The sequence below is a fragment of the Ornithorhynchus anatinus genome, chromosome 18, assembly GCF_004115215.2.
Source record: "Ornithorhynchus anatinus isolate Pmale09 chromosome 18, mOrnAna1.pri.v4, whole genome shotgun sequence".
In the NCBI taxonomy this organism is placed as follows: domain Eukaryota; kingdom Metazoa; phylum Chordata; class Mammalia; order Monotremata; family Ornithorhynchidae; genus Ornithorhynchus; species Ornithorhynchus anatinus.
In genome coordinates this window covers 10017556-10037289 of record NC_041745.1, presented here as the reverse complement: position 1 = coordinate 10037289, position 19734 = coordinate 10017556, and the positions used below count along the sequence as shown (strand labels likewise).

General features: G+C 40.5%; 1 protein-coding gene across 16 annotated transcripts in view; it reads right to left on the bottom strand.

The window, feature by feature from the left end:
• Nucleotides 1-19734, bottom strand: part of CASK (calcium/calmodulin dependent serine protein kinase) — a 321131-nt gene that overhangs the window by 79601 nt on the left and 221796 nt on the right. For 7 of the 16 annotated variants that reach the window (XM_029046417.2, XM_029046418.2, XM_029046421.2 and 4 more), the window contains 5 exons: nt 18841-18879; nt 15123-15245; nt 13942-14025; nt 3892-3991; nt 604-621 (listed from right to left, as the gene is read on the bottom strand). In XM_029046417.2, the coding sequence (XP_028902250.1) occupies nt 604-621; nt 3892-3991; nt 13942-14025; nt 15123-15245; nt 18841-18879 (364 nt within the window). The remainder of the gene's footprint in view (nt 1-603; nt 622-3891; nt 3992-13941; nt 14026-15122; nt 15246-18840; nt 18880-19734) is intronic. The other 9 variants (XM_007667249.4, XM_007667241.4, XM_007667250.4 and 6 more) reach the window with 3 other exon arrangements.

Genomic DNA, 19734 nt, shown 5'->3' with positions numbered 1-19734 from the left:
ATCTGTAATTCTATTTATTTATACTGATGCTATTGATGTCTGTTTACTTGTTTTGATGTCTGTCTCAGCCAGTCTCAGCATCAGCAAGTCTTCAAATAGATCCTATTTCTAGCAATGCCCCTATACGTATGTATTCTCAACAGATGAACGAAAAGAAATAATTAAAATTTTAGACAGAAAGTACAAAAATATTGCTGAAGATCCTTTTGACAGCAAATTCACTGACCAGGAACATTCTGTACAATGAGCAAGATTTCCCCTTTCCCCAGTATTGACTTGACTCGACTTGACCTTGACTTAAAATCAACACAAAACAACAGTGAATGCCATTACATTTTTAATACTGCCTCTGTGCCCACTAAAAGGTTGACTGAGAAGCTGTTAACTTTGATTTACTCGACTGCCTTAAGTGAAAGTTGGGACCAAACTCAAAGCTTGTTTTTGAAGGAGAGGTGGGGTTGTAGCGGGGGAGGACGTGGGCAGTGTTAAAACTCAAACTCAACATCTAAATAACCTAGGAGAAATCAAGCTGAATGGTTAACATGCAAAGCCACACACTTCCAGAGAAAGACAAGCCTTAGAGAAAAACAAAGGGATACCTACTTTCAGCTGTTAGAAGTCCTAGTAGGGAGGCAGCATTGGACAAACAGACAGTAGGATTTCAGAATAAGTAATTAGAAAGTCCCACAATAACACAATAGCCCAACAACAAATAGCATTATTCTACATATTTCAATAAGATATAGATAATGAAGTCTGAATTTTGACTTTTTGGATAGCAAGAATGGCATCAAAAAACTGAAACTTGGACTAAATCCAATTCTCTGGAGCATTCTACTTCATTCTTATCCTAGCAAAGGGCTAGTAAAACAGGATTCATTGTCCAGATAGAAGAGACAAACATTAAGTTAATGCACGTGATATAAAGGATACATCTAGTCCAGCTATGCTTTTCTCTATGCTTTTTCTCTTTCTGCCAAACCAGGAGGTCAATTTATTTTACATTTCTAAGTTTTGGCCATAAAAAGGAATATTTACTCAAATGAAAAGCCATTCTCTCATTTACCCTACAATCATTTGCTCACAGCTGTATAATAGCTAAGATTTTGGATTTGATGCGTGTGTGGCTTATATATGGTAAGGTAACACATAACAGTACTCCTCAGACTTCAAAATAAAATGCTCAGGAAATGCTGCAAGAAGCTGATGCTTTGCAAGGCAGAGCTAAATATACACGTTTGGTCATACTTGAAGATACTGATGTATAAGCCTTTCACATAGCCTATTGCAAAAAACACCAAAACTAACATACCATTATAAGGAGAAAAATATACTAAAATGTGACTGCCTTATCAAATCAGAATGTGACAAAACAAATTTTAGTACTGCAGTTTATTCTTCAAAACAGAGGAGTAATTTGGAATTGCAAAATTGGGACATTAGTCTTCTTTGGCTTTTTTACTTGGCATGTGGGTGGCACTGTTTAATACAGTTCAGCAGTTCACCTGTGAGTATTAGTCAATATTAGATGATGCGTTTTCTGAATATCTTCTGTCTTACCCTCTGAGCCAATATTACAGTTCATACCTCAATGAAGGTGGTGGCTCGTCCTCCATTCATTCATTCAAGTTATTGAGCACTTACTGAGTGCAGAGCATTGTACTAAGCACTTGGGAGAGTACAATATAACAACAAACAGACACATTTCCTGCCCACAATGAGTTTACTGTCCAGAGGGATGAACTTTCAGTCTAGACTGAAAGCTTGTTGTGGGAGGGAATGTGTTTACCAATTCTGTTTTACTGAACTCTTCCAAGCTCCACTTCATTATGCGCCATCGCCCTGACTCGCTCCCTTTGCTTTAACCCGCCTCCCTGCCCCACAGCATTTGTGCATATATGTACATATCTATAATTCTACTTATTTATATTAATGCCTATTTACTTGTTTTGATGTGCATATATCTGTAATTCTATTTATTTATACTGATGCTATTGATGTCTGTTTACTTGTTTTGATGTCTGTCTCAGCCAGTCTCAGCATCAGCAAGTCTTCAAATAGATCCTATTTCTAGCAATGCCCCTATACGTATGTATACAGTGCTCTGCACACAGTAAGGGCTCAAAAAATACCATTGACTGAGAAAGTTTTTATTACATTACTAATATGCTTTTGATGTTCTTGAATCATTAGGACCAAAAAAATGGTTGAGTGATATATTCACTCTGACCTGAAGTTCAGATATTTCAGGAAAAACAAACCAACAAAACCCTACTGGTTTGCCTGACATAGCCCGAATATTTGGGATAAGAGAAGGTTATTTTAATTACTTAAATTATATCATTTTGCTAACACCTTTCCCCTGTGAGTTTTGGGATTAGTTTCTGTGGCAGTTTATAAAGAGAGTTTGCTAAAGTTTCTGGGATTTATAAAACATCAATTAGTCCTCTAGGTTAAAGGAAACCCCTAACTGTGGAAATCATCATATAGCCCAATAAGAATTCTTTATCTTAATGGCACTAGCTGTCTGTAAGGAAGAAAAATGGAAAGGGATGATGAAGGAGAAGGAGGAAAATGAGACCTTCAGCAAGAATCATAGACAATGCCTTTGTTAAAAGAAAGAGGGAGAGGGACAGAGAAGAAAGATGAAGGGGAGGAATGATACAAAGAGAGGCAAAATCAGCAGAGAGTGAGAATGAGGAAAAAGTAGGGAGGGAAACTGAAAGGCAGGTCTGAGAATACTGCTAAAACTCCCTGGCCTCTTAGTGTTGAAGATTCAGAAGGTTGACTGCTCTGCTGATACAGTGAAAGGAGGTGGAGAGGTGTACTTTGTCTCTAGGTGTGGTACTTGTTAAGTGCTTACTGTGTGCCAATCACTGTGCTAACTGCTGGGGTAGATAAAAGACAATCAGGTTGGACAGAGTGCCTGTCCCACACAGGGCTCACAGTCTCAGTATTGAATCCCCAATTTATAGAAGAGGAAACTGAGGCCCAGAGAAGTTAAGTGACTTGCCCAAGGTTATACAGCAGGTAAGTAGAATTCAGGCCCGTTTTCTTTCCACTAGGTCTCACTATTTTCCTGTCTAAAGTACATCTGAAACTTTTATTTCCAGCTTCCAACTCTCTAAAGCCACCAATATTCAAAAGACAAAAAGGCATTTGACACCGATGTGAGTACTGAACTGCAGGACGGCCCAATTCCTAGAACAAGAAACATGATACTGGAGTCTTGCTACACTGCAAATGATAAAAGTGTTCTTGGGTATTATGCAAATGGTCTTTACAAATATTCACTTGGAGGGGACTGAAAATGAAGGACTGTAATGAAAATGCATTCAATCTATTTCCACAAAAAATGAAAGTGACCACTTCCTCCGTATCCTCACTCAGGGCTCGCTTGTTCAAGTGGGGTTCAGAATAGATTCAGAAGATGAGAAAAAAATCTCAAAAAGCCAATAAGGATATTTTATTGTAGAATAATGTTCCTCATTCGTGTGGTTTACAAAATGGCAGCCCTCAGAAAGGAAACAAAGGAAAGAATCTCAAATTGAAGAAAAATATCACAAAAGGAATGGAGTGGAGAAAATGGAAACAACACCATGAAACATGGAATGTCCCTCAGCTGAAAAAAAAAATGGTAATGACTGAATTTGAGATCTGCTCCATCAGTCTTTTGAAAAGTTCTTGGGCTGACTAAGATTTCAGAGAAATGTGGCTACTGGTTCTCTAAAATATTTTCTGCACTGAATACAGATTAAAGATAGCTCTACAATTTAATTTACATCTTCAATTTACGTGCCACCCTACAAAGAGATGAAAATATGGCAAACTCTAAAAGTGTATCAGAGAAAAAAACAAGAATATCAGAGAAGTAAGCTTTAGCTCAAGTACCTGAGGAAGTAGGGTCTTCAGAGAAGTCTGGCAGTTCTTCAGGTGGATCCCCATAGAATGAATTGAATTTGTGACTCGATACAGCAGCTAGTACTGCTCCCTGAAAAAAATAAATAAGAGTTTGAATGAAAACCCAACAATAAATATAAACAAATAGAATCAATAGGAAGGTTATTTATCTTGTGTATACTAGAAGCCAAAAATGTTGAAGACATTTGGATCCTGTATACACAGATATGTACATACCACACACATGTAGTTACATAGGGAAAGGAGATTGCCAGATTATGGACAAATACGATACCTTGAATATTTTTCCTAAAATGCTACACTCAAACATTTTTCAAGTTTGAGGTTGTCATAGCACCTTTTTAAAAATAGTTTAAAAAATGAATGAGAATTTCTCTGTTACCAGTTTCTGGAATTAAATGAATGCTGCAAGTTCAAAATTCTAGCCTATCAATTGCAGCAATAAATAAATCGTACACCCCATATAAAGTAGTTAGTTCTTTAGTTTTTCCATCATTGTCGGGTTCCTCTCCTTTAATTTGAAACACCAACACACAACGAAAAGAGAAAAACAACTACAATGGAATTTTTAGGTGGAATTAACACTACCATTTGCCTGAAAATTAGAGTTACTAGTCTAGAGTTAATGGATGAAAAGACTTTTATCAGTACTTTTTATCCTAGAACTCTCGTTACTGAAAGGGAGATGGCTAAGAAGGGAAATTCATCACTACAACTTTAAGCAGCATATCTTAGTGGAAAGAGCACAGGCCGGGGTGTCAGAGGTCGTAGGTTCTAATCCTGCTCTGCCACTTGTCAGCTGTGTGACTTTGGGCAAGTCACAACTTCTCTGGGCCTCAGTTACCTCATCTGTAAAATGGGGATTAAGACTGTGAGCCCCACATGGGACAACCTGATTACGTTTTTATCTACCCCAGCTCTTAGAACTGTGCTTGGCACATACTAACCGCTTAACAAATACCCTTCCCCTCCCCTCAGCACTGTACTCGTCCGCTCAACTGTATATATTTTCATTACTCTATTAATGAGATGTACATCACCTTGATTCTATTATTTTGTTAATGAGATATACATCAGCTTGATTCTGTTTATTTGCTATTGTTTTAATGAGATGTTCATCCCCTCGATTCTATTTGTTGCTATTATTTTTGTCTGTCTGTCTCCCCCAATTAGACTGTAAGCCCATCAAAGGGCAGGGACTGTCTCTGTTACCGATTTGTACATTCCAAGCGCTTAGTACAGTGCTCTGCACATAGTAAGCGCTCAATAAATACTATTGAATGAATCATCATCATTATTATTTAAACTAATGGTCCACATGTATGGGAAGCAAAACAATTAGCAAGAACTATAATAAAAATAGTGACATTTTAGGGTCTTTTTTGGTAACAATGGCATAATATGTGCTTTAAACAGATTTTATATTGGCATTTTAAAAAAATTCAGAGTTTACTAAATTGAGATTAAAGAAGAATTTTTCATAAAAGTACATGCCATGGGTACTTGCTGATTTATTTTTAAGAGGAATCTTTTGACAGGCTTCCCAAAGGAATATGGCATTTATCCAATCTTCTAGATTATGGTCGCTATAGACTGTAAATTCACGGGCAGGGAACATTTCTTCTAACTCTGCTGTACTGTACTCTTCCCAAGGGCACAGGGCTCTGTGCACAGAAAGTGCTCAATAAATATCATTCACTGATTGATTGATCTTTAGTTCTTTTTTTTTTTAGGGCACTTGTTAAGCACTTACTCTGGATCAAACAATGTCCTACGTGCTGGGATAGATACAGGTGAATTAGGTTAGACACAGTCCCTGTCCTGCTTGGGGCATCCAGTCAAATCGACCCAACAAGTAGGAGAAATAGTCTAGCTCTAGCTCCAACATAGGAGAGAAGCACTGAGGGGAATTCTGACATTCAAGTAGAATATCTGTTTTTACTTAGGAACCTTTGAAGCATATGCAGCTGTTCAAGGCCAAACTGCTAATCTCTTCTCACATCATGCCAAATGGCAAGGAACATCTGAAGTGAACCCAGAATCCTACTGGCTTTAAAGTGAAGAAACTCCCCCCTCCCATCCAAGCTGTGGTAAGAAATAAACAGGCTAAAATTTTAAATATGGACAGGTGTAGAGACATACACTTTAGGAAAAAAAATGGTTTACATTAACAAAATGACTTGCTACAAATGAGTTTGGTGGAAAAAAAATCAGATAAAAACATTTAAGCCAAAAATGAGTTAGGTTTTCACGGAGCATAAATGCGCATGAAACATGTTGGAGGCAGAGATTTAATCCTTCTGGTACACCTCAGCAACGGCCAAATCTATGTAAGAGTGCTGTGTCCACTGCTGGGTCAGAGAAAACTCAGAGAGGATCAAGTCTATAGCTTCATCAATGATCAAGAGTGGAAAAGATGTAAGCTTCAACAAACTGGGCTGATTTAGCCTGGAGAGAGCCAATCTACTGTGATGAAATATTATTACTTGGAGGATGGATATGATTATTCTCCATCACTCAAGGACAGGCCAGTAGCAAGATGGATTATGATGTAGCATGAGGGATTTGAGATTGGTACAGAGGGGACAAGATCCTGGCCGGGATCTAGAGAGATGATCTTTTCAGGGCAATATTAAACACACCCAGGCAGAGGAGAGACAAAATCCTGATCTAGGAATTCAACAGAGATTTAACTCCCTTTGTGGGCAACTTATTCCATCCTTTTACATTCTGTCCACCCTGTCACATACAGCAATGTGAATGGTATAATTTCTATCACCAAAATGAGTGGCTATAATAGGAAAGCTGATTAATGGTCTTGAAATTTCAGGATTATTTCTGAGTAGGCAAAATGTACTACATTGCAAACTGACAAGATGAGGGAAATCTCCCCATAACATGTGGGCCAAACTGGATGTGTTATAGCCAAAAATGGTTGAACCAATACCACTTAAAAAAGTACTCTAATTTAGCAAGTAACCCATGAAACAAAGCTACATTTTCCTTTTAACCTCAAAGTTTTCATGTGACCATGGGAACTTCACCAGTGTAACTGCACAACTAATGGTTTGGAAATGTAAACACTTCAAAGACTGCTGGTCTTCTCAGAATTATTTTACAATCTCCTATTGGTCACACCTAAATTCCACTGTTTCCTTTGGTCTGGGAGATTAAATAGGGTGGGGCTTTGCGGAGGACGGATGAAAAAAGTGAGGAGGAGATATGCAGTCAGAAGTTCAGAGCCTACAGAGCCACAGAGCCAGAACTGGAGTGGGGAGGGGAAAGGCGGACTGCGGGGGTTTGTGTGAGGCTGCAGCCATTGCAGCTCCTCTCTATTCAGAAGCCTGTCTCCCAAAGGAGCAAGTAGAGGCTGGAGCCTGTGAGGCTTCAGCTAACTATCTGGAGGGCAAAAGCACAGTGGAGTCCTTGAAGGTAAGGAGAAGGAAGGCCCTGAATTTGGGCTGGTGGTGTCCCTCTAGACTGTAAGTGAATTTGTGGGCAGGGAATGCGTCTATTCATTGTTATATTGTACTCTGCACACAGTAAGCACTTAATGATACGATGATGTTATTTGTTAAGTGCTTACTATGCATGAAGCACTGTTCTAAAGCACTAGGGTGGATACAAGTAAATCGGGTCGGACACAGTTCCGGTTCCAGATGGGGCTCACAGTGTCTAGCCCCATTTTACAGATGAGGTATTCATCATTTAAATGTATTTATTGAGCACTTACTGTGTGCAAAGCAGTGTACTACGTGCTTGGGAGAGTAAAATATAACAACAAACACATTCCCGCCCACAATGAGATCACAGTCTAGAAGTCTAGAAGGGGAGACAGACATTAATATAAATAGGCAAATAAATCAATCAATAAATTACAGCTTTATACAGATATACACATATATGGGAAAGAGAATGACTGAAGGAGCAAGTGAGAGTGCCGCAGAAGCTAGTGGGAGGAGAGGAGAGCTCAGTCAGGGAAGAATTCTTGGAGGAGATGAACCTTCAATAAGGTTATGAAGTTGGGGAGAATAATTATCTGTCTGATAGGAGGGAGGGCATTCCAGGCCAGCGGTAGGATGTGGGCAAGAGGTTGGCGATGAGATGGACGAGATCTGAGGCACAGATAAGTTAAGTGACTTGTCCAAGGTCACAGAGCAGACAAGTGGTAGAGCTGGGATTAGAACCCATGACCTTCTGACTTCCAGGCTTGGACTCTACCCATTAGGCCATGCTGCTTCTCACTGACTGTCTGCAAGAGGAGTGAGCCCAGGTCAGGGTCTGTGCTTGGGGGCTGAATCCCATGCCTTGGAGTTTCAGATCAGGGTGAAGTGGGGAGAACTCCAGTTAGACCACGGATGGGGATGGGGTGTGATTCTGATCTGGAGTCAATTCTTGGCTGGGAATTCCTGAGGGCTTAACTTGTATGACCATTTTCCTTCCTCTCTGCCAGCTAGCCTTGTTTCTCTTCAAACATGGAGCTGTTTCCAAAGGCCAAAGGTTGGTTTGGTGGGTGAAAACAATGGCCTCACCCTTATGGCTTTCTGGCTCTGGAGACCATTACTCCCAAGGCCTCTATACAGTTGGTTCCCTCACATACAAACAAAACTGACATTGGTGCCAATGCAAGGAAAATATGGTCTAAATAACCCAGAGACTATGTGGAAAGACAAGGGCACAGGTTGAAAGGTCCCTGAAAATCTCACAAAGAATTAGACACAATATATTGATTAAATGAGAGTGAGGAGGAAATGGCAATATGAGCAGAATTTCTGGTATTTTCCCTCAAACATCCAGAGAGGCTGATGAATAACAGCTGGAAGAGTTCTAAAAGTTATCAAGAAAAAAATGGGACTTTGGATGATGCAAAGGAATTTCTCAGTGTAGCTTTCAGTCAGCTTTATGCTTATTTGCTTAAACAAAAATCCCTTCAAAACTTCAAAAAAACCCCAAGAAAAACAAGAGGCTAAAAAGATACCATATTAAGATTTTCATTTTATAAGGATGCAGTCTTTCTGCTATAATGCAGTAGTTGTGTTCTTGAAGAACCTCCTGTTTTGGGAAAATTGTGCAGGAGTGACCTATGATTCAATGGGAATTAAATGGTTAGGTTTCTTCCTACACTGTATCTCTCCTGGTGCCAACATGTGGATCGTATTATACCAGAAAAGATTTGTTGTGGGAAGAATGTTCTCTAAACCTTTCACATAATTATGTCCATATTGTGATAAAAACACACCTTACGGCAGAAAAGTAGATTTGAATATTATGAAAAATGGTGGTTGTCCAATCCAATTATTCCCCAGAGTTTCACACTCCAGTCGAAAAGAATTACTTTTCTTACCTCCCTTTACTCCTTCCTAACCACACCAGACCTCCCTCGCCATTCTAAACCTACAACTGGAAGAAGCCTCCTATTGTTTCCTGTTAGCTGAAACTCAGTTATCTAACTATGGAGTGGTAGGAGGCACTTTTCCAATCAGATGTATTTATTGAGAGCTTAGTGTGTGCAGAGCACTGTACTAAGTGCTTGGGAGAGTAAAATATATTAGAGTTGGTAGACGTTCTCTGCCCGCAACGAGAGCACATGGTCTAGTAGAGGAAGTGCCTGGGAATCAGAGGACCTGGGTTCTAATCACGACTCAGCCAAGTGCTTGCTGTGCAACCTTGGAGAGTCACTTTACTTCTCTGTGCCTTAGTTTCCTTAACTGTAGAATGGATATTAAACCCTACTCCCTCCTACTTACAATGTGAGTCCCTTATGGGGCAGGGACTGTGTCCAATCTGATAAGCTTGTTTCTACCCCAGCACTGAGAACAGTGCTTGACACATAGTAAGTGCTTAACAAATACTATTTAAAAAACAACAACAGAAAACCCCCCATGACCCTACCGTCTAGAGACAGACATTAATATACATAAATAAATTATGGATATGAACACGAGTGCTGTGGGGCTGAGAGGCATAGGAAGAAAGGGATGGTCTGAGCAGCCTGTAACTACTGCCTAACTGGGCAAGGGCTTTACTTGATGGGTGACCAGCGTCAACACTGCAGAGAGATTTGCGCTCTGGAGACTTTGGGCATCAGGGAAGTTGCACTTCTTGAGGTGACTCTAGGTTGCTAGGCTAGTCCTGCTCAAGTGCCACTGGCCTTCTTCCCCTCCTCCAGGGGTTGACAGTTGCCCAGCTTGAGGGTAGATGCCAAACACGCAAATATGCCCAGGATGACACCCGTGCCAAGCAGCCAATTGTGACAAGTGATGTCACGGGCCGCCAACCGTTCAGTCACATGAGCCATCCACCATACCAGCACTCCCTCGGCCTCTCAATTACCATCCTTCCTTAACGGGAATGCAATGATTTGGAGAGGAGAGGCAAAGAAGATGGCACCACAGCCTCAAAATACCACGGCACAGCTCTGCATACAATGGAACTTTCTTGATTTCCACAGCCAAGCATCACGCTAGGCCATTTCTGCAGAATGGAGGGTGGGGATAGAGGGGGAGGGGGACAACCCCATGGGAAACTTCCTCAGTTCAACGCTGAGAAACCCTTTTGAGATTTGGGAGCTCACCTATTAAACGAATAAACATTCACAAGGACAAAAATACCCTTGCATTTGATAGCAAATTTAGAAAGTTCTCATAAATAATGTCTTCTAACAACTGAAGTAGCTGACAAAGCTAGGTCACTTGGCCAGAGGTTTCTAACATTTACTCTGTCTTGTACTATATTTGTTCAGTAGTTTATTAAGGCAAAGGAATAAAGTGGACTAACTTCCCACGGGTAATAAACCAGCAATGATTGCTTTAAGCCAAGAATGTGAGAGCAGGAACAAATTACTTGCTAAACAAATGAAAATTTTCATACTACAGCAGGAAAGACCTACTTAGCTACTTATCCAACTCTAACTTACATATTACTTGCTATTATACAAGTGTTTGTGGTGTGAATATGAGTTTTCCGGTGTTCGCACTGATTTTTAAGTCATATAATGTCAAATAAGAATCAAATGCTATAGCAGTGAGTTCATTAGATAGAAAACTACATTTTGATTGAAAATGAATCTCAAGATTAATCCAGTCTCACATATAAATCTTGTTTACTGACTTGACAACTAGCTTCCTTTCTCTGTATAGGTTCCCCTGAATTCCAGATCTTGAGACAACTCATGTTATGAGAAGCAGCTCTACCTCTTCCCAAATAAAGTAGTTTTCTCAACTTTTTATTCTGAAATGATCTCCTGCCAGCAACAGTAAAATACCCCATACTGAAAAAGAAAAAAGCTATCTATCAGGGGGATTTGGGTGATGTTCAACGCTCTCTACAGACTGGAACTTGATAATCTAAATAGGGAATCCTTTTTGGTCTATTAATGTCTCTGGCAGAGGGTAGAGATTCAACTATAATGAAAACCTAATTCCTTTTATCCGTGTGATAAAGTGTCATAGAATCTTACAAGTGGGAAAGGAGGAGAATAAGCAATCCAGTCCAACATTTGCCTCCAAGCTGAAGGATGTCTGAATCACTTGAGCTTTTTGCCAGGATGAAAGGTTAGTGCTCTTTTTTTTTTTAAAAAAGTATTTGTTAAGCACTTACTATGTGCCAGGCACTGTACTAAGTGCTGGGGTAGATACAAGCTAATCAGGCTGGGTACAGTCCCTGTCCCACATGTGGCTCATTAGACCATAAGCTCGTTGTGGGCAGGGAATGTGTCTATTTATTGTTGCACTGTACTCTCCCAAGCACTTAGAACAGTGCTTTGCACACAGTAAGCGTTCAATAAATACCAACGAATGAGTGAATGAATTTTCAGATGAGGTAACTTAGGTACAGGAGAAGGTAAGTGATTTGCACTTGGTCACACAGCAAACAAGTGGCAGAGCTGGGATTAGAAGCCAGGTCCTTCTGACTCCCAGGCCCGTGTTCTTTCTGCTAGGCTTCACTGCTTCTTTTTAATCACAGTTCAAAGGTACATGCTTTTGCTAGATTCTCCTGAACCTCGGAACGGAATGAGAGCAAATGGCCAACTTCCCTTGAGAATCCCTTCATTAATAATAATGTTGATATTTGTTAAGGGCTTACTATGTGCAGAGCACTGTTTTAAGTGCTGGGGTGGATACAGGGTAATCAGGTTGTCCCACGTGAGGCTCACAATTAATCCCCATTTTACAAATGAGGTAACTGAGGCACAGAGAAGTTAAGTGACTTGCCCACAGTCACACAGCTGACAAGTGGCAGGGCCGGAATTCGAACCCATGACCTCTGACTCCCAAGCCCGGGCCCTTTAATGTTGGTATTTGTTAAGCGCTTACTATGTGCAGAGCACTGTTCTAAGCGCTGGGGTAGTCCCAGGGGAATCAGGTTGTCCCACGTTGGGCTCACAGTCTTCACCCCCATTTTACAGATGAGGTAACTGAGGCACAGAGAAGTTAAGTGACTTGCCCACAGTCACAGAGCTGACAAGTAGCAGAGCCGGCATTCGAACCCATGACCTCTGACTCCAAAGTCCGTGCTCTTTCCACTGAGCCATGCTGCTTCTCTATTAACAGGTCACTTCTTAGCCTTTCTGTCTGCGTTTTGCCATTCAGAGTGCTCCAGGAGAATTGAATTTTGACCTACTGAATAGTTGGTTAGTATGTGAATGGTAAAGGATTCCTAGGTTCAGCCTCTGCAATATTGAAGCTGTGTGGCCTGGTGGATAGAGCACAGGCCTGGAAGCCAGAAGGACCTGGGTTCTAATTCTGATACTGCCACATGTGTGCTGTGTGACCTTGAACATGTCACTTAACTTCTCTCTGCCTCAGTTCCCTCATGTGTAAAATGGGGATTAAGAGTGTGAGCCTCACGTAGGACAGGGACTGTGTTCAACCTGATTAACTTACATCTACCCCAGAGCTTGGCACATAGTAAGTGCTTAACAAGTACCAAAATTACTATAATTGATTTTTCCAGTGTTTTATGAAGCTGAAATAAACTCCATTGCTCAGCTGAATTCTCAAATGCAATGGGGTGACATTTCTCCATTGGCAAGATGGAAAGCTTGCTTAGAAGTGGTGTCAAAGAAAACCTGCTAAATGATGTATACTAAACATTAGACATCCAACTGAAACTCCAACAGGAGCTCAATAAAACCACAACTCCCGTTAATTGATCAAGCATTTACAGTCCTTCATTCAAGATATTTCATTCATGGCTAAAGATGCCTTATTTGTGAATGGAAATCAGGGATAATTTGTGGGAACAGAAATTACTTAGTCAAAATACTTGTGGTTTTTGCTGTGGGCCTGCTCTGTACCAAGCCATGTGCTAAATGCTAGTATAGAAACAAGATAATCAAAATGGCTACAACCCCTACCCCAAAAGGGGCTCACAGTCTAACAGTCACAATGCTAGACTGTTCCCAATGCAAAGCTATAGGACACTGCCACAGTGCCAGCAGTTTTAGAAAAGGCCCATGCCTATATCCAAGAATCAATCCCTGATTTCCTTCAGAAAAAGAAATGATTTTCCCTTTACACTTCCTGCTCTTTATTCATGACAACTTTACGTCTGCCTGAAACCTGCTCCCGGGATCCTCATCATGGGAAGGAAAGGGGTCTGGGAGTCAGCTCATGGGAGTGGAAACCTTAAAGATGGGAGCTGCTGTCACTGCAATTATGTTAGGGGGAACTTGGAATAACAGGGGGAGGCTGGTGGGCTTTGTGGGGGAAATAGGAGAAAATTCTGGGTGGAAAAAAGAGATTTGGAGGAGTAGATAAGAAGGAGTGGGGGGAATCAGTCAGTGGTATTTATTAAGCACTTACTATGTGCAGAACACTCTACTAAGCACTTGGGAGAATGTAATTCAACAGATTAGCATACACATTCTCTGCCCACAATAGTGCTTACAGTCTACAACGGGGAAAGGACAATAGGTGGGCAAAAGAAGGATTTGGAAAAAGACTCTCAACTGCAATATGACACATTCTAAATAATTACTTTAGTTTGACTCTTGAATTTTGGGCGCCAATTATTTACCTTTAGTTTCCGCCTTGCATTGAATTTCCTCAGTTGCTCTACTGTTTCTGGAAGATGAATCTTGTATGCATAACGGTCTCTCTCCTAAAAGAAACAGAAATATTTTACAGTTCTAGAACAACCTGAAAAAATGTCATTAAAACAAACTAAGGTATCTAAGTATTGAAAAATAAAATTGAAATTTGGTTCTCAATCACATTGTGGATGCTAAATAGCTCAATCTCATGAGTAAGGGAGAATAATTTTGTGGCAAACCACTCTAATGAATAGCAAAAAGGGGAGGGGAGATTATTTTTTCAATCAAAATTCAGTTTTATCATTAAATGGCTATAACAGATATCACCAAACACAAATAAATAAGAGTTTATGTGATGATATCACAAGGAAGGTAGAAGATTAACCAAGAAATGGCTCCTGGGTTAGGAAGAACTAGGTTAAGAAGTCTTGAAGGTGGAGAGGAATCTGGTTTGTCAAATTTGAGCTGGGGGGTCTCTAGGTGGAGGTAAAGGTGTGAGAAATGGGTCAGAGATGGAAGAAGCATGAACGAGACACAGAAAAATAATTTGTGAGTATGTGTGTATATATGTCCAAATTAATATATGGCTCATATATAGGGAGGTCTGGGGACAGGTAAGGGAAAGGTCCTTCTGTATGAAGTTCCTGCACTACTTTTTTTTTTCTTTTTTGGGGAGCATTCACTGGTTCTCAATGAATACTTTTTGATTCTGATGCACAGACCTTGCCATTCAAGGACTTTTCCCTTCCCATATAATATTTTGTTGAGGAGTTAGGGGATTCTGCAAGGAGAATCAAGGAAACATTAATGAGAAGATTCAGCAAAGCCCAAACAATTAAAACTTGTCCAGAAACACCAAAAGAGAGTAAAATACATCTAACTCTCCTATAACCCAGCACTACCAAAATAAAACCAAAGGAAGTACAACGGGAGCTGAAAAGCAATGTTTGTCAACAAGATGATTTATAAATTAGAAAGGAGCTACTGATTGAAATGCTGGAGGCATGAGAATATAGCAAACTGTGGCTAATTTGAATTCTTGAATTGTGTGCCAGAGTCAAATATTTTACTTTGCCTAATAACCTCAGATTATATTTTCCCTAATGAAGTCAAACACCACGAATCCCCAGGGTGATGCTTATAGCGATGGGTTTATTTTCTGTACCTTAAGCCAAGGATGATTCAGGGCCTCATAAACGGTTATCCTTTCAGCTGGATCTAGCATAAGCATACGGCGCACGAGATCTTTTGCGCTTTCAGAGATGTGGCTCCACTGTCTGGGATTCATCTGAAAAAGGGAGCAGGAGAAATTACACAAATACCTTGAGTAATGCAGCCTCTTCCAATAAGAGAAGTCATCAATTACAGTTACCTAATACTTCCCCAAAGACATGGATACTTGAGTAGCAAGCAGTAAATAAAAAAAAAATGCCCCAGGAGTTCTTGTCCTAAGTATTTGCCATCTAAAGACATAATTCAAAAAAGATGATTGTGAATCATCTTATTCCTCTTTATTCATTCAGGAGACTTGTCCAACTTTAGAAATGCTTCACTTATGGAATTTTCCCATTTGGGACCCTAATAAGGGATCACTATGGAAATTTTTAATTTTCAGATGCCAGGTATTTTTAGTTAAGATGTTCATAATTTTTCTTTCTGGCTTGTAGATCTTGCCTGAAGACTGAACCCCCGGCAAAAGTAGTATTTGGATCCACTATGAAGAGCAAGAACCATTTGGTGAACAAAGGATTATTCAGAATTATTTTTGTTCATTCCTTCGTTTCAAGCTGGAACCCAAATATTAATGTGTCCATGTGCTTTTTCGGGTAGAGTAAAACATTTTAGTGTTTCATCAAAGCAAAATGACTTTAAAAAATGACCAAATATGGATTTTTTTTCAAGTGACTTTTCATCCTGGAATTAGACAGATGCCTTTTGTCTTGCCATGAAATTGATGTTGACAATGGTTCAAGAAAGGCTGCAATCAAGTGACAGTTTCTGCCTTCTATTTCCTTAGTCCTGCCAACATAATCAACCCATTCAAGTAAGTCATGTGAGTTAAGAAGGGGCTGTTTGCTTCACTTGCATGACAACAGCAATAAGAAGCACAAAAGAGGCTGAAATAGTTATTGCCCACCCTTACAGATGGATGTAGTGGACAGAACATGGGCTTGGGAGTCAGAATGTCATGGGTTCTAATTCTGGCTGTGCCACTGTCTGCTGTATGACCTTGGCAGGTCACTGCACTTCTCTGTGCCTCAGTTACCTCATCTGTAAAATGGGGATTGAAACTGTGAGCCTCACGTGGAACAGGTACTGTGAATCACTCAATTTGCTTGCATCCACCCGGTGCTTAGCACAGTGCCTGGCACATAGTAAGTGTTCAACAAATACATTATTATTATTATTACAGACAATTGGACTATGAGTAAATCAGGAAAGCCTTTAGGGAGATAATTGCCCTACCACTAGAATGGGTGAACAGCTGAATCAGCCTGGATGAACAGTTGCCTGATCTTTCCTTACAGGACTTCTGAAACAGGGGACACCACATCTCCAGGGCTACCCTGTTCTCGTTTTTCATTGTCTCACGAATTAAAGAGTTATCCCCATTGGAGTTCATTTAATCCAACTGTACTTTTCTCTTTTTTCAAGAAGAACTGATCAATATCACTGCCATATAACCTTTCATATACTTAAAGTGAGTTATTACCCCTAAGCCTCTGGGTCCGGCATGCTTAACCATCCCAATTTACTTCAATTTTCTTTTTAGGGCCTAGGGAACCACTGAATTGTTTTTGCTGCTCTTGTCTGGACCCCCTCTAATCATTTTACAGTGCTGTGATCAAAAGTCGATATAGTACTTAAATAAGCCTTAGGCAGTATCTCAATTCTAACAAATTAGACTCCTGTTGAAACATTCCAATTCTACATGTGCTTCCCCCCAACCCAACCTCCCCCGAGCAAAATGGTAGTAAATGCCAGATTCAGGCACACTTTGCATGGACAATGACGTCTGGTTTTGGGGTTTTTTTTGGATAAACTTTTGTGTCGAGCTAGGGTCCTGTATTTATGTAGTTGATTTCTCATCCCTAAATACACTCATCCTGTTTGGATTCCATTCTGCAGCTCTATTTTTCCAAGCTGCCTCACTCTGGAATCTATTTCTGTCTTCCAAAGCATCGACGATTCTGCTTAGTTTAGTACGGTTCAAGCTTAAAAGCATTTTCCCTACTCCTATGTCCAGGACATTAATAATGACGTCAAAAGAGGTGGCAATCCCTGTGGATTACCATTTAACAGGCCACCCTCAGCTGTGAGTGACCCACTGGAGTTCACTCTTTGAAAATAATGCTTGAACAGTATTGTTGTGGCTTGCCCCCTTTTTACTAGCTTGTCAATCAGGTGTTCTGGAACAGAATCTAAAATCTTTCTTAAGGCTAGCCAAATGCAACTATTGCTTCTCCCTTGTCTATGTGATCTGGCAGTTGACTGACTATAAAAGGAGATTTAATTTGTTGGGGGAAATGTGCTTGCTTCTGAGTCAAAGAGGTCTTTATTTAGTATCTAGACTGTAACCAGTATCTAGATTCTAGGCTCTTTGTGGGCAGGGAATGTGTCTGTTTATTGTTATATTGTACTCTCTCAAGCGCTGAGTACAGTCCTCTGCACACAGTAAGCGCTCAATAAATCAGATTGACTGACTGGGATCACATGCTCTTCTAAACCTATCCCTGAAATTGGCTGCTTGCCGATTTGTTCAACTGCCTTCCCAGGTATGGCCCATGAGCTTAATCATCTGAAATTGAGGGCCACTATTTTTTCCTTTTTTCACATATTCTAAGCATTTCCTTTCAAAACTGAGCAGCTCTCACGACTAGCCTTTCTACGGAGTTTCAGCACAAGTAGAGAAGAAGATCCCAGTCAGTGTGGTGAAGACCTCTCAACTTGACTGTGAGGGCAGAGCACAGTTCATGAGCTATTTACAATGGAATCCTCTAGAACCCTAAATAAACTGTTGCCACGAAAAATGTGTGTCATTACCCAGTCATTTATTCGTTCAGTGGTACCAGAGTACTGCTCTAGGAATCCAGAGACCTGGACCCTGATTCTGCCTGGAGCTAATATAGATGAAGATTGCATGTGAGCTTCAAAATGTGCTTTACTCTACCTGTAATTTATTTCAATGGCTGTCTGACCTGCTATATTGGAAGCCCCTTGAAGGCATGGATCATGTCTACCTACTCTATTATATTCTCCCAAGTGCTTAGTAAAGTGCTCTGCAGAGAACAAGTGCTCAATCAATACAATTGATTGATCTGACTGATTGCATGGAGCCCTTATGTCCCAAAACATATCATTCTTTAATATGACACTTGTTGAGGCTACGATCTTGTCTTTCGAGCCTCACTGCTGTTGTCTGGGAGCCAGGAAGACAGAACTGTGGGTAAGTGGGTCGTGTGGGTAGGGAATGTGTCTGTTTATATTGTACTCTCTCAAGCGTTTAGTATAGTGATCTAACTCAAAGTTACTACTCAATAAATATGACTAAAATATGAACCCATTTTGAGGGTTGGCTGACTCGCATTCTGGATGGTTGGGCTCCACATGTCTGTTGTGTGACCTTGGGCCAGTCACTTAACTTCTCTGTGCCTCAGTTACCTCATCTGTAGAATGAGGATCAATACTGTGAGCCTCATGTGGGACAGGGACTGTGTCCAACCTATCTTGTATCTAACTCCAGCACTTAGAACAGTGCTCGGCACCTAGTAAGCACCTAACACACACCACAATTATTATTATTATTATTGAGTCATTGCTCCTGCTCTGAGGCCCTTCAATTATACTGTTGGCAAGGTGACAAGGAAATGGGGCAACCCTACCTGAAATCTTTCTGATCCCCTCGGAAGCTGTGGCATCCCCTGCAATGGAAAACCCATTATCTCAAAAGAAAAAAAAAATCTAGTATCTATATCCACCTAAGTGAAATTGCTGGACCTACAGTCAGGAAATGATGGCTGTACTTCACCTCTTATGCTTGCTGTTGGGTCACTCAAAAGTCAGCACCCAAACCGCCTAGCGTCTCCCCTCACAAGGGCCAGGTACTTATTTCTTTGTGTCCTGAAGGACCACCCAAGATGATTTTTTCCTGGTCTGGTCTTTTCCTTCAGGGGAGTGTCATGGCTTTTATTACTTCTACCAGTTCTTGTCCCCTTTCAACCCAGAGGTGCCCAGCTGCACAACTGCCTCTTCCTACCTAGGAAGCCTACATAGCCTCTAAACTGGGGGAAGGAATTATGGCTTTTTCTCTCACTTGGTGTATTCTATAATTCAGATTTTCTTTTTCTATTGTTGTGAATGAACTAACCAGGAAGGATGACTGCACAAGAACAAGTACGGGAGAAGGAAACGGCACTGTGAACTGTACTATCACCTCAAGTCAGAAGTCCTGCAGGTCCAGGGCCTGGGTATTGGGAGTTAAATGTCAGCTCATAACATTGGGATAAAAAAACCACTATGTTTGATGTGTGGTTTGGGAAATAGCTTTCTGTCTCCACCAAATGGTCCATTAAAAGCCAATGAGGTAGTACCACATGTTCCACTTTAAAAATGTATTCTCTGATGCATAAATGGTCAAGAAAACTGAAAGTATGGCAGAGGAAAAACAAGATATAAATCACCAGTTAAATCACACAGCTACCGCAGATGTTTACACAATATGGAGATGTGAATTTAGCACCACTTTGGCAGTTATATGCTTCTAAAGTGTCATGTTA